The 16,191-nt window shown below is 36.6% G+C and overlaps 1 protein-coding gene across 2 annotated transcripts in view; it reads left to right on the forward strand.

Moving 5' to 3' along the window:
• Positions 1-16,191, forward strand: part of ARHGAP42 (Rho GTPase activating protein 42) — a 139,257-nt gene that overhangs the window by 75,202 nt on the left and 47,864 nt on the right. Inside the window, exon 1 of one of the 2 annotated variants that reach the window (XM_085593339.1) lies at positions 5-955. The exons of the other annotated variant lie outside the window; for it this stretch is intronic. Coding sequence (XP_085449465.1) covers positions 854-955 — 102 coding nt within the window. The 5' untranslated portion in view covers positions 5-853. Of the gene's footprint in view, positions 1-4; positions 956-16,191 lie in introns of those variants that run through there. 2 annotated transcript variants of the gene reach the window in all.

Here is a 16,191-nt window from a genome sequence, read left to right on the forward strand (position 1 = left end):
AAGTGGCTGGGGTTGTTTTTCATTTCGTGTTTATTTGAGTTTATCAGTGTGTTTTGAAGGCTGGACTAGAAACAAGCATTTTGTATTCAAACAGACTTGATACCATCCTCATTAATATGTTAGTAAATTATACTGAATACTTTGCTGCAGAGGAGGAGACAATTCAGAAATGGATCTTAAAGACTGATAATATTCATAGAAGACAGCTCTTGCTACTGTTGCACATTCCTACATCTAGCATTGTGTTCATCTTCTGATGTCTGCATTTACATTATGCTGCATCTTGGGTTAACCCAGACCCACAGGGAGGATTCAAACAGCTGCTATGAGTTCCTCAAGCAGACATTCTATAAAGACAGAAGACAGTTTCAGCATAATCTCTGCCTCTGCTTTCCCTCTCCTCTTTACATGGCTGATGCAGTGCAATGGTTCATGTTTATTTTGCCAGAGTATTCATCTTAATATTCTTCAGGGATTTTCCCATGGTGGAAGTGCTCCAGTTGGTAATTTTATCTGGTTCTTTGGTGTTAAGTGTTATATCTGTGTGAGAGAGACAATGCAGGTTGTCTATATCAGAGTTCACTAGTCAGCTCAGGAAATCAGATGGATTGGGGAGAAGTATGTTGGAATTAACTGTTAGTCTAAAAGAGCTGTTTTCAGTCTGATCTTGAGTTTTTGAGTGGCTGTCAGTGTCTGCTTTCATTACAGTTTCTGGGCTATGCATGGAGGCTGTGGTAGTCAATTAGAGGTTATGGTTCTTCTGTCTGCATAAATACACTAGTTTTGAAGGATTTTGCCTCTTATATTAGTGCTCATAAAAATTTCTGGGAAACATTCCATTTGTCGAGGTTAAATGAGTACAAAAAAAAGCTCTCTGATGTTGCAGGTGAAGTTCTGCTTGTGCTGTACTCAGAGAAACTCAGAAGAACAGAGCTATTGGAAAGAGACACCAAAGGTTTATACTTCTTGTACTGCTATTCTGAATGTGTAGCAAACACATGGGGCTACTTCCGCAAAGGAACTAAGTAGATGTTTGTGAAGAATGTGTACTGTGAACTTGAGGTCAGATTTCTCTGAAGTGGGTGTTCTTTACCCTTTCACTTGATATGCTTTTGTGTACAACTACATTCTTCTCTTGTCCCACCCCTATGCTGCTGTGAGATGCAGGACTGGGAGTTTATTTACCATGCTGCATGAATCAGAATTTAATCCCATCACAAAATTATTTTTAGTTTTCAGTAGGTTTTAATAGTGTTATCCAGTTCTTTGTAGTACTGTTTCATTTTGTATTCTCATCGTTTAAGGGATATTATTCTTCAGAGCACCATATTTGAAAGCTCAACCCACCATACTGCTGACTGTCTTGCTGCATGACAGAGACAATCCATAGCTGGTTCATAGGACTCTCTGCAGAACTCTCTACAACACTCAGGTTTCCTTTGAATAAATATATCACTCAGTAGATGTCAACACATGCAGAATGATATAATTGAAGATGACTCCTTTGGTTTTTGTATCATCAAGAATATTAAAGGCAGGGCACTACAGGACAGGTTGAGTCCTCTCTGGTATATCACAATGGCTGGCTTCTTTTCCATATCTCTTTCATGTAAAATATGGGCATCTGCTCCTCTTAGAGTTGTTTTGACTTTTCTGTGGTCATACTACATTGTACAGAATGAGTTCAGGAGGGAGCCTGGCTCAGGTAACTCTTATTCCAGCGTCTAATGCACTTTATTAGACAGTGCTGTGTGTTTTGGAAAGTCCAGGGTACTTGGCTTGCTGCATGGATACCCTAAAGAGAGTTCTCCCAGGTCACTGTTTTATAAAATGTCAAACAAACATATTTTCTAGCACTGCACATGGAGCTCAACTGCCAAACTCAGAAATGAGAGATTCAGAAAGCTGTCATAGTCAAGTGTGATACATTTGCCTTTGAATTGATTTTATCAGTGGAAGCAATTACAGTTAGCCTTTAACTAAATGGTATCAACATAAACAAGTCAGAGCTTAATTACATTCACTATTGTTTTTCTAGTAATTACAAAATAGCAATGTATGATCTAGGAATAATGAGACCCATATGAAGTAGAGTAGAAAATTGGGATTTGTGAAACCCATTATTGGTAAAGTGGAAAACATGGTCACATTGTTTATCCCTACTTCTGTTCACTAGGATCAGCCCTTGAGCATTTATGAGCTCTTATAAATATATAATGAGTTGAGCTTGCTGGTTATTTATCTGCAGTTAATGAAGGTTTGCACAAAGATTTGGCCCTTTGAACTCCTCTGGGATGATCTGTGCTGATAGTCAAACAAAAGATATAGGTGTTTTCTGGTTTTTATTTTAGCAGCAAGTTTCACAAAAGACTGAGAATGTTACTTTTTTATTTGTGGTGTTTTCTAGACACATTGGTTGAGTGGACCATACCAGGTTCACAGCAGGTGTGAGCTTTTTTTTTTCCTGTAGTGTTAGTCTACAACCGTGTATAGAGCAGTATTCATATCAAACCCAAACTTGCTTCTATTTCTCTGTCATCCCTCTCCTGCTCAAACCCCCAAAACATTTCTGTGTACATATTGCTCCCTGAAGAGAAACCGGAGATGTCCCAGCTGACTGGAAGCTGGTGAAAGTTGTCCCAGTTTTCAAGAAGTGCAAGAAGGAGGACCCTAGAAAACATAGGCCTGGTAGTGCGACTTCAGTGCCTGGTAGAGTTATAGAGAAGATTATTATGGGAGGTATTGAAAAACACCTGAAAGACAATGCATTCATTAGTGACAGCCAGCATGGCTTCATGAGGGGAAAGTCCTGCTTTTATTTCCTTTAATGACAAGCTAACCTACCTAGCTGATCAAGAGAAGCCAGCTGGTATAATCTTTCCATGCTGTCACAGGATCCTTCTGGACAAAATGTCCAGCATTCAGCTAAATAAACACATAATGCTGTGGGTGATAATTGGCTCACAAGTCAGGCACAAAGGGTTTTAATGAGTGGGGTCGCATCATACTAGTGGCCTGTCACTAGTGGTGTTCCACAGGGTTCCATCCTCTGCCCTGTGCTCTCAACATCTTCATAAATTTCTTGGACACAGGACTGGAAGGGATACTGAGCAAGTTTGCAGGTGATGCAAAACTGGGAGCAGCTGGTGGCTCTCTCAAAGAGAGGGAGACCATGCAAAGAGGCCTTGATTAGAGGACTGTGCAGTCACCAGTCAGATGAAATTCAACAAGTGCTCTGCACTAGGGTGGCCTCATCTCCAGTGCTGGGGACAGTTCTGGGTGCCACAATATTAGACACGAAGCTATTAGAAAGTGTCCATAGGAGAGCTGTGAAGGTGGTGAAGGGTCTGGAGAGGAAGCTATCCAAGCAGAAACTGAGATCACTTTCTCTGTTCAGCCTGGAGAAGAGGAAATTGGCCCAGGGCAGTGGTCACAGCACCAGCCTGACAGAGTTCAAGAAGCATTGACAGCGCTCTCGGGCACATGGTGTGACTCTTGAGGATGGTCTTGCGCAGGGCCAGGAGTTGGACTTGATCCTTTTGGGTGCCTTCCAGCGTAGCATATTCTGCTGATTTTGTGATTCTGTGGATGGTGCAAACTCCGCAGGATAGCTGATAGTAATGTCACATTTCTAGAGCTGTCACTTCACAATTAATTTGCATCATAATATCTTATGGACAAACGTTTAAAGAGATTGGGTATAGAAGCAGGAGATTAGTATGCCTTTAGCCTTAGCAATTTCAGCAGTTAACTAGAGATCCAAGCAGTTGAGTGTTGGACTCTGTCTTCTAATTGGACTTTGACATCATAAATTTTAGTACCCTGTTAACTTGTGCTTCCAAATTTTGTGGAAGAAAAATATTATTAGATAGTTGTGTTACCAATACACAAAACAAGAAATTATATTAGGGACTACTCTCAGATTTTGCTGGAGGTGAAAATTATGTGAGAGAGTACTTAAAAGTGATTTCTGGGATTTTTTTTCTTTCTAAAACACCAGATAAAATTCAGTTGCAGATAAATACAAGCAAAGCCCACCCTCCCAAGGGAAAAAAAGAGGAAAAGTTAGAGAGTATGAGAATCACTATTTTATTTTAGTCATAAATGCTTTCACAAGATTTTTTCCTACCATAATGAATAGCCTATAGATGTTTTTAATATAGAGAATGAGAATATTTTTTTTCAAAACTATAATGAGTTTAGGTAAAAATATGGTCACAGAAATCAAAAAGAATATGGAGGATAAAATATATCCTGTTAATGTTACAAAGTATATTTTAAGTACAAGGACAGTATAAACTCAGAGTACAAAGTTCAAGTGTTTTTGGAATATCACAAGAATAATATTAAAGACCAATTCTTCACATGCACTTCAAAAACCTGAAGGTACCCAACAAATTTAAGAAATATTCCCCATGAAACATTAGTGTTTGTAATCTAACCAGCAATATACAAATCTACATCACTCGCTCTTCTTAATTTATACTACTTGCTCTTCTGTTTTTATTGCACATATTTCAGTTATTCCTTTTCTGTACACACTCAGTTTAAATAAAGCTGAGTTCTCTCCAGAGACTACACAAACCCAGCTTTGCATTGGACAGCCTGTTGATTTACTCCATCTGAGTTTAAAAAAATGACCTCTCTAATTATTGTAGCAAGGCGAGCAGAAGCCGGTGAGGTAACTGGGAAAGGATTCCAGGCACGAAGCCTTTTGCCTTATTTGGTCAATGTGGTTTGCAAGGCCCCAGCTGGTAATTCTGGTGAGCTCATTGTGTGATGTGTTATGGACAATAAAGCCAAACCTTCCTCTTTCTTTTTATCCATTGAATACAATATTTACCAATATTTGTTCCGATATTCATTGACCTTTAATACAACTTAAATCAGATCAAAGACAACAGAAGCAATTTTGGTTTTAAGACTTAAAAGGAGAGTTTTGTTTCATCCTTACAATTCCATCTCTTTGTTTCATAAAATAATTGATTATGTCCAGGAGGGTTAGTTTTTATCATTATTTAATTTCATTTATTTATTCAAAGCAGTGAATTCCTTTCTACTTGGGAAACAAATCCATATTCACTGCTGGGATTAATTTTCCCGCATCTTTGCTCATACTTATCTTCACATGTAGGCATGCAGGAGGTAGCATGTTCTCTCTGTGTTTAATTTGGATTGTCTGGAAATTGAAGAGCGTGAAACAAACAAAACCTCTCATTTTTTAAGGTCTATCAGAAGGCTGTCAAAGCAGAATTTCAGATACGTATCTAAGATGGCTAGAAATACTAGAATGCCCTATTTGGTGAACCAGTTTCCTCAGTATCTGATCAAATCATAGCACTTGTTGTCCTTTAACTGAGAAAAATGTACCTGCTTGCTGTACCTACTACTTGCTGTAGTAGGTACGGTAGCAGGTGTTTCATTACAAGTGGTGTCTGTCACTCAAGGTGTTTGGTATTTGCAGCCTAGATTTGGTGTGTATTAATGTAAGTTTGAACTGCGGAAGGAGAGGGCCAGGAGAAGGAAGCACAAAGAGAGGAGAGACAAGGGGAATTATTGATGGCCAAATTTTTGGACTTAAAATGCTAGAGTTTCTCAAAACCAGTTACTACTGGTTACCTGATATCTTTTTTGATACTTTATTCTGTAGGCAAGGAAATACAGGGGATCAAAATTATTTCTATTTCAACCAGACTTTTATAACACTTTACATGAGTCACTGTAATGTAGTTTAGATGGGGCTTAGTATGAGAAACCCAGTCTGTCAGAGGAACTAGCTCATGGGAAAAGGGCAGGGAGTTTTGTTTATGGGAGGGACTGTCTGGTTAGACCAAAGTCACCAGTGAAAGATCCCATGGGGCAATTTTAGATCAGTCTGTTGTTTTATTTTTGGTAATGACCAGGTAAAAAAAAATCTGGTGGTATTGCTATAGGTTGCTGAGATAGCGGAGGAGGGCTGGAGGACTTGGAATAAAGTGTAAGATTAAATAATTGAGCATGAGGAACTGAGGCTACTCAATGTTCATGAGACAGCTGTATACCAAAAAGTCGGCTGTACTGATAAATAACACATGGCAATCCCTTTAGGTTCTATAGGTTTATAGGCATCTATGTCTGGTAGATAGTGAAGTAAAAACTCTCTCTAGCTTTTCGTTTACTTAAATAAATATTCAAGTTTTCATTTACTTAAATAAATACTCAAGTTTTGGTGAAAGTTGTGAATTGCACTAGTAAATACATTTCATTTCAAGATTTTGGTCCTAGAACATTTTAACTGGAGAAATAATCCCATATAGGTTGTCTAATCTGATATTTTACTTAAACTAGCATTATCAAATGCAAGAAATGAGAAATCAGAACTTGCCTTTAATGAAAACGTATAATACAAAATTATTTTTAAAATAGATCAAATGCATTTTCCCTTATTTATTCAAATAAATGTAGGGAAATATCAAGCAATGAAAGACCTATTTTTGCCATAAACAAAATAATTGCAATGCCAATATGATTAACCATTGCTTTGTTGCTATGTCTATACTTGTGTATGGGAAATATTTGGGAAGTTTCAAAAACAGTGGTGAAGAGCCCTGTATGCATACATTTAATCTAAGAAAGTCTTACTTTCTCCTGTGCAGAGCCAAACTATTAAACTGGAAGACAACACTGGCTGAGCCCCTTGACGGAGAGTCTTTTTGAAGTGACTGGTCTTCTTGGGGCAGCCCATGCAAATGAAACAAAATTATTTTCTCATTGCAGTTTGCTTCAATTACTGTTTCATTCAAAGTTGATAAACTTTTAGGAAATTAACAGAAAAACAAACAAAAGAAAGACAACAATCCTAAAAGCTTGTTTCACTTTTAGTGTATTCTTTTAAAAGAGGAGAGTGAAAACACAAATCTCATAACTAAAAGATTGTGGACACAGTGATTAAAAACTGTTGGTTCAGTGTGTTAACTACAGGTGTTTGGGAAAACAGTTAATGTTATGTGCATAATCAGTTTTAATAAATTCTGTTAAATGCAGCCTCTCTGTTATAAGTGAGTGTGATTAACTGGCTCACTGACTAAAACTGGTTTCTGAAGCTTCATTTTTTCTGCAGTTTAATAAGATTCTAATTTGCATCATAAAGAAAACAGATATAAATTAAGGATAAATGACTTAGTCCCCTATAGTAAATTGGAAAATAATTTACTATTCTGCCATAACATTTAAGAATTAAGGCTTAGAATAAATGTGTGAATTGGTGGAATTGTTTAAGTGAGCATGCAGTGTATTTTCTTGGCAAAAATAATATTTTTTTTTTTAATCTATAGCTAGTAAAGCAAAAAAAAATTTAAAACTTACGTAGTATCAGCCTTTTTACTGAGAAAGGACAAAAGAATGTAAAAAAGCAAGAAAACTTGGACATCTTCTAATTAAATAAAGGCTTTTTTTCTTGATAATCTGCTACAGCCTATTGTGGTGTGTGTCACAGGAAGGACTCAGGAAAGTTTCATCCTGACCCTGCACAGCTGCTAGAATCCTACTGGACTCCTGAGCTGTGATCAAAAGTATGAACAAAGACATTGACCTACAAACTTAATTTCCAGCTCACAGGGGAACTAAACTTTTTAGTGTTTGAGGGCATGGAGGATTTTGCAGAGTGCAGTAGCTCTACTCCCCTGTTGAGTTCTTTCTAGACTTGCTCTTGGCCACAGCGTGGACAGCATCATGTTCCCACACCTGAAAAACAAGTCTCAAGGTTGTTGATGAGACTTTAAAAGTCTCAAGAAGGATTTAAGAGAAATACAGGAAGTGGCCAATTGCCCAGGCACAGAGCAGGACAGGACTTAAAGTAAGCAGAGTTTGGTATTCTGCTCTCTGCACAAAGTGTCAATCTTCATTCACCAGCTCAAAGGCACCTAGTCCCCTGCTCTTCCTCCCCTTGTTCAAAACTAGACTCCGTCCTGAGTTTTAGCATACTTTATCAAACCAAATTCATTATGTTTTGACAAAGGCAATTGTGTTCTCTTGCCCAACAGGGATTACTTCAGAATTGTGCTTGTGGGTGTTGTATAGTGCCACAGCTGTATTGAACACTTAATGCTTAAGTTATGAGGTCTCATACACGCGTATGAATTCATCTGTTAATCTTACTCCGTTATGTGTTGGGGTTTTCTTTAGCAGTTTGCGGAAAAATTAACATCTCTTTCTGCATTGCTTCCCTGTGTTTCATGGTGTAGTTAACAGCACAAAAATAGTTACAGTTATAGTTTCAGTTTGGACATTGTTTGGACAATTCTCAGATGATGTGATGTCTATGGGTCTTTATTCCATACAAATGGTGGAGTGGCCTTTTTCCATTCTAAATAGAAAATCATTTCATCAGCTGTATTACCATAGGTTTCCCTTCTAATATCTAATATCTTGTTCTGTCTATGCAGCAGATTCTGCAGGGGCCTGAGAATATACGAATTTTAATCTCCTGCCAATATAGCAACTTTCCTTTTGGTATAGCTAACCCTAAAATAGCTCTATTCCAAAGTGAAGTGGGTGATTGTATCTGGGAAGTATCCTTTCTGTACTGTAACAAAAATGGACATCATTGCTTGAAAATTTATTGTGTCTTGGTAGATATGGGAGCATCAAGAGATCACTTTCCACCAAATAAAGCAGTTTTGTTATTTCAGGACCTGTCAGGTTATAGTAGCTACCACAGAACCATTTGTTCCTGTGGAGTTTGCCAAGCAAGGGTGGTCTCAGATTCTTGTCTTGAGAGAAGATTAAACATCTACCCCCAAGAAGCAATCTGAGAGGCCTCGGTGAGCTTAACAATGCCACTGGGGAGGCTTAACTTTTCACCCCAACGTGATAGTTTGTGTGTTTTTATCAGTGTTGTAAAATGGACTCTGAAAATAGATGCTTTCAAAACAAAACAAAACAAAATCACTTCTGACATTGACCTTAGACTGTTTCCTTTTTTTTCCCCAAAAATATCTGTAAACAGCACAGTTTCCAATTGTGTGTATTAATCTAAAAAATTTCTCATAGCACGCCTCAAGTTCTTCCTCAGGTCAGCACTGGAGTCCTGTTGCGATGACGTCAGAGGTGCCCTGGGACCATCAGCGGGGCTGAACGTGCTGCTGGCACACTGGGATCAGTGGTGTTGGCTGATTGGTTGGCATGGATGGGAGATTCCCAAAGAGTGCTTAAAAAAAGAAATTACTAGTTAAGAGAGAGATATTTTTATCTGCCGCTTTTGAAATAAAGCAGTGAGTATGTGAAGTTCTAAGCTGGTCTGTTGGAATTGCTTTATATGAATGACATTATGTTCTTTGCAGCTTTTTTCTTTATCTTTGCTCTCAGTGCACAAAGCAAAGATGTTGCAAACTGTGCAGATGAAGTGGCCTCTTCATGAGTTCCTAAAGAGCATGGCTAACTTTGTTTTTTATTTGAAATCATTTAAAGTCACAAGCTTTTGTACAGGAACAAAACTCTTCCTGTTATCATAAAATATTTTAAACTTCAGAAGGCTATGCTAAACCTGATGCAGAGAAAAGTCAGACAGTTTCTGATGTTCTAGTAGGCTTCTCCATATTATTTAAGCAGTAACTTGATAATATCCTAAGTAAGCTTTTCTAGCAAAAGTACTTTATATTTAGTAGACAGTAAAGCAATAAAACTGGATTACGTATGTAGACTTACCAGTCCTGCTGTTTGGGCAGGGATCTTGCAGATTCCCAGACACAGAGCAGCTATTCCTGGAATCAGCAAATGCCAAATAAACTCAAGACAGCTCTTCAGTTAAATAACAGGGAGTCTAATATGTCCTGCTTTGTGACCTGACAGTACTGGCAGGTGTGCATGTCTTTTCACAGCAATGCTGGGAACTTCTAATATTTTTGTTTCGATTTCAAAAGGGAATTTTTTGGAGAAAAACAAGTGACATCCTACAAACACATTTTCTCATCTAATAGTATCTACTTTTTGATTTGAAAACATCTGATGGAATTACATAGGGATTATTAGGAAATGGATTCTCCTTTTCCAGGATATGCTTTTGAAAGTACCTGATATTTGGATCTCTAAAGGCATTGCAGAAGGAAGAGAAAATTTTCTTCAGAAGTTTATGAACCTTAAAGTAAATTATCTCTTGCAAGGTTATTCTGTATTTTACACAGATGTGAACTCCATTTAAACTTAAATTAGTTTTGGGTTGTTTCAAATATATTTCAGTTTTATATATTCTTTACCTGATTTTAATTGAGGTTATTTTTTTAACTGCCAGTTTCTAATGCTTGTCTTCATAGCTTTAATGCTACTAAACAATCATGTATTCCCAGTTTATTGCTTTGTTGTACTTCATAGTTGCAATATGTTCTTTTTATTATAATTATTTGTGTCTTACAAGATATTGTTTTCTGGATCATCATGGTTTGCATATGGTTGTTCTTTTTTAGTAAAGAATTGGTTTTAAGATTTATAGTCATTTAAAAATTTAATTTTATACATGATGCATTCTGCTTCAATTTGGAAGTGTTTTCACTAGCAGTTATGAGGACATAAGATATAATTTATTTCTATATTAACCCTATTTTATGTCGATCAACAAGGATTTCTTTATGAACTCTGGTACAAATTTGCTTCACTTCATATTATTTGCCAACGATACATAAATTATGTCTTTTAACTTTTTTGACTTTCTTCTGGATTTAGGGAAACCCTATAGCCTAACAGTACATTAAATTCTGTTTTGGAGGAATAAGAGGAGGGAAGGACTTTTCTATTACCTTTTCAATGTTATTCTGGGGAAAAAAAAGCTTGTGATGTCTTTCAAACTTATATTGGACCCTTAGGATTCACATAACAAACCAAAACTTCTACCAAAAAGAAATTCTTCCCATCCAGACATCTATCAAAATGCACTCTGTGGTCTCAGATGCCAATGATAATTTCAAACAAATTGGTAAAATCAACCAAAACCCAGCAATTCACCAACTACTTCCATGAAAATACTCAACAAAACCTCAGGCAACATGAAATGGAAGGTGAATTTACTGTTTTTCTCCTCAAAGGAGGAGTTGACAGACTGTGAGATTTTACATTTTCCGGGAAGTCCATAGGATCTTTGCTCAAATCAGTCTTTCCAAATCTAAGTTTTGTTTATTTTCTAGACTACAGTTCTACTTTTGCTTGTCCTGCTACTTAGTAAGACATGGTCCCCAAACTTACATTTCCAAACAGAATCCCACTTTGTTAAAATACAATTTGAATTTTTATTTGAGAGGTAACGAAAAAGGTGGCTTTGAAAAAAACGTATTTGAAGGGTAACATTCTAGCCATGAACCATCTCCGGTCTGTTGTTGCAAAAATCAAGATTTTTGCAGTTGTTTTCAAAGAGAAAGAAAAGAGATGTGGCTTTATTGATCTTCGCAGAGTTCACTGTTGCCATCAGGTTCTTCAGACTAGTGTGTCTAGCTTGATCTATATTCAAGTCTTACTCCTGTATTTATGTGCCAGTTTCTACAGTTTCTAAACCTGAGTTTGAGTTGGTGAAAAAAAGATGTACTCATTCTGGGTGAGTGGAAGAAAGAAATCATCATGGCTATGTTTCACAATGTTCATTTGCTTTCTAATTAAGGTATTCTCTTCTTTTCAAAATACTGACTTCTTTTTTCCAAATAGTTTATTTGCAATGATTTTTGGTTTAATTTCTTTTCTTGATCCTTTTAAAATAATTTCTTGCAAAACATGTTTATTTTATGGTTTCAACAAGGATAATATTTTGGTGGGATTTTTTAAGGATTAGGTTCTTAAAGTGTTAAATATTAATTTTGCAACAAACAAAGAGTTTAAAAATTTCTTTACGGACAGATACAAGATGTAGCTAATAGATGAATATAACACCAAAATTATTGCAACTAAAAAAAAAAAGGAAGCGAATGAGGACAGCAGAGGCTCTTTCTGGATAAATAAAGAGGAATAATTTATGTAATTACTCTGATGATACATGTAACAGTTTTGACATTAAATACTGCATAAAGTAGTGGTAGACCACTATAAAAATACCAGATTTTTTGATATTTCTTCTAGAAAAGGAAAACCAATTTTAAAATATAACACTGATTTATGCTTTGTATCTAAAAATACAGCTAGTGGGTAAAATTTGTGGCAACCATGCCAATGATTTGTAGCACGTATATGATTAGTTACAGCCTGCAATCAAAATCTTTCTGAACAGGAGAAAAACTATCTAACTCACTTGAGTTAACTTCTTAATAAACTTCTCAGCAATTGGTCTCTGGACTTTTCACAGCCATAAATATTTGTAAAACAAGAGGAATACGAGAACATATTTTGAGTTAAACTTCTAACTGGCATGCCTATAATTAGAAATATCTCAAGCAAAATTCATTTCTGAAAAGATAATTTTTGAGGTTTTCTAATCAGTTTGAAATAAAACTATGCAGGAAATCTAAGCAGAGAGAATAAAACCAGGAATTAAACCTGGATCCAGTACTACATGACTTAAGACTCTCAAGAGGGTACTGGCAGTTAGTAAGGCTCCATTAAATGCTGTAAGGCAACTGTGTGGTTAAGGGCTTTCCTAATGGGGTTCCTAGAAATTTGAAGCATTTCAAATTGTAAATATTTTTGAACTGGTATAAGGCTTGACACACCTGAGAATGGTTAAACAACTGTTCAGAGACATTTACAGTGTTTAGAATCTGCAGGGCTTAGTCTAGACAAAAGGTGTTGATGACTTATATCAGTGTATGACTTACATGACTGACTTATATCAGTGTAAAATATGACAAGGATTAATATTATGTAATTTCCCTTTTTCTGTGCTTAGTTTTTTTTTTTTTTTTTTTTTTTTATTGCACCCTTCCAATTATCTCACAGGGATTTTGGTTGGGAGTTTTTATCTTATGTTCTAGTGATTATTTTGGAAGAAATGGTTGATACTTTTCCAGAGCAAAGAGAAAGGATGAAGTTTACTTCAGGAAAGATGTGCAAGGATGAAAGAAAGCTAGAGTCTGAAGGGAATAAGAGGCAGTACAGAGGTCAGGAATTAGCATCTTCCTTGTGGCCACATGCCTTAAGCTTTGTGTCATGGCTGGTGCAGTCTGTTCTGGTAACAGTGCAGCACAAGCTTTCTTATCCAACCACGTCTCTTCTGCTTGGGGTTTGATCCAATGTGGAATCTAAGCAAAAGCAAGTCTCTCTCTCCTAAACTTTGAGGAGATGTTTTTGCATGGAAACTTTCTTTGAAAAGAAAGTGGAAAAGTGGAAAGTGGAAAAGTAGATTTCTCAGTCTTGTGGGCACAGATTGCTAGGACCAGGATTCAGATAATTTGTTTGGGCAGTGGCTGTGTGTAAAGTGTTTTGAGGGCTGCAGAAGAACAGGCTAAAGCAGGAATAAGCTGAGTCTGTGTCTCCACTTAGGATGTGCCTGTGTGCTGTGAGTCACTGACTGAGTGTGTGAGACAAGAGCTATTTTGGCATAAACTGTTTATTCTCATCCAGATCATGAATCACCTGCTTCTGAGTGTATCCTTTTTTTTGTTTATTTGTATTAAGTAAACAGATTTCAGAGGCTTCAATACATCCAAATATGTGGGTTTTACCGGCACAGTGGAGGACCTTCCAAGCAAAGGAAGCTCACTCACCTGTTGGGGCCAGTATTTTTATACTTTTCCCAGAAGCATGTCTGAGTAATCAGACCAATGGCAGAAACACTGTCCTGCTGCAAACTTATTCCCAGGAGTATCGCCAGTTAGAGACTCTAATGCAGTCCAATTTGCCAAGAGATCTTTATTCGCATTTTACTTCTGTTAGTCTTCTTACTTTGTCAGCTTCTACCTTTGAAGGAAGAAGGTCTTATTCAGTTAAAATCTGGAAAAGGAGGAAGGATTTGATCAGATGTGCTGTCTCTGAAAACACTGCACTTGGGCCAGAAGTTGTCCTGGTGACAGACAAGCTCCAATTTATAGTTTTCTCTTTAACGTAGCTGCTATAAAAAACTGTGGAGGCTGATCAGATCTGTGACAGTGTAGAGGTGTAGTCTGGGAGAGATCTGGCAGAAGACCATGAGAGCCTTCAAATTCCTTGTTTCCTTATGGATGGTGCCATGGAGATCTTTATGAAGTTTCACATGAGATACAATATGTCTTAAAAGCATAATTAGTTTGTTTGAACTTGTTTTTTTCTTGTTCTTGGCAGGCAGTGGAGGCTAATCTGTTTAGATGTGATAATTTATTTTTTTTGTTTTACTTTTATATGTATAAAGAGACAATGTGATATGTAATTTACAGGTTTTGGTATAGATCATAGCAGAAAATAAAAGCAATGGGAGCCACATTAGGTATATCAATAGTCCCCTCTTGGCATTGACATGTATTTGATGCGCTGTATGTAGGTATTTCAGATGGCAAAGCCCTGTTGTCACACCTTTTTCTTTGATTCTCACCAGGCAGTGAGACTTCAGACTTTTTTCCAGCTATTGTTAGTAAAAGGTACATTAGTGTCAACATGAGCTCAAGTGGCTACCAGATTTTGGGTTATTCATTACCTATTGATCACCCTGGTTCTGAGACAAATAGTTCACAAGGCACGATGAAAACCATAAATCTGTTAGGGAAGGAAGGAAGGATGGAAGAGCTGGCTGGGCTGGGTGATCCCAGTCTGAAACAGGTAATCCTGCGGGAGCTTTGCCCATGCCATGGCTCCTTGGCTCGTTCCTTTATTCTGACATCTGAGACAGCAGAGGCAAACACAATATCAAGTCCAAATGTGCAGTATGTGCTATCGGCACCCAAGCCTCATTGTCAAAGGCTGTGTCAAGTTATCTTCTGAGGTAGGTGGTCTAGTGGACAGGGTATCCACCACTGAATTCCAGTAGCTTGTGACCAACAGCTTAAATACTGCTATCAGGCAGACTCCTTTCCCACTTTGCAATTACATGGAGAAAAAAACACCTAAAAAATAATTCGCTTGACATTTTTTATTGCATCACATTTGTCTTTAACTTGAGTATTTCCTGAAGTTGATGACTTCAACACCTTTGTTACTTGGACTTTAAAATAATCTGATTCATATTTCTAGTCCAAAACATAACATAATTGTCTCAGAAGATAAGACAATAATTAGCTAACTGCGCCTTTCATTTATTTGTCACAACTCTGGCCTTCTTCCTTCTCTCTTTTAAGAATGTGTTTGGGAAAGATTCTGGAAGATAATTCTTACAGCTTCTTTTCACTTGCTAAACAAAATACAAACTTTTATTTTTCCTCTTTTGCCTTTTTGTCCTGGTATCTACTTATCCATAATTAAATATAGAACAAACACATTAGAAGTTATTCTATATTGTTATTTAATCTTTTGTTGGGACAAGTGCCTTCTTTTCCTTCTGGTGTCTTTTGAAGATACTTCTCTGTTGTGAAGTAGTAAAAATATTGTGCATATTTTTCATACTAAATATATTTGAACTTTTTGCAGGGTAGAAATTATATGATGTGTTTTACAATCTAGTATAATTATTGTGGTAAGATTTAGTCACTGGAGATAATCATTAAGTGGTTTGTTGTTGCAGCTGGTTGATAAGTTTTAATTAATGTCATTAAAATCTTCCTCCTATTTCTTATTTCTCTGACTGACCTGACTTTCCCATTATATGACTAAGGAAAACAGGGTGGTGCTACAATGCAAGCCAGTTATTTGTTTTTCTATGAAAAAAATTTCTAGAGAGAAAGAGGTCAGGGAGAGAATCACTACAGTTCTTAAAATGACCTGATGTTCCTGCATGATGTCCAGTAATTGGTTTTTCTATCATTAATATCTTTTGCACATGTGTAAGTAGGACTATTTGTGTTGAAACTTCTTTTTTTTTCTCCAAATATTCAAATTATTAATCATTGGGACTTAACTACGATTATAAAAATCACTGGCAGAAAGTTGCTTTGATTTAGGGATATATAATTTTTTAATTAAAAGTTATAGATTTATCATTAATAATACTCTGATGGGATATCAACTTCAATCAGCTCTCCTATTATTGAAATTTGGCACTCCTTGAAGAATGGAAAAGTTTTTGGGAAACCTATCTTTTTCTTAAATTTCAGATTTAAATTTCAGAACAGCAGATTTTAAAAGTTTTGAAGTATGAGTTCTGAAATTGTTTGCAGAAAATAAGATGTTTCTTAATTTACT

This window comes from Lonchura striata, chromosome 1 (genome assembly GCF_050655825.1).
Source record: "Lonchura striata isolate lonStrDom1 chromosome 1, ASM5065582v1, whole genome shotgun sequence".
Classification (NCBI taxonomy): domain Eukaryota; kingdom Metazoa; phylum Chordata; class Aves; order Passeriformes; family Estrildidae; genus Lonchura; species Lonchura striata.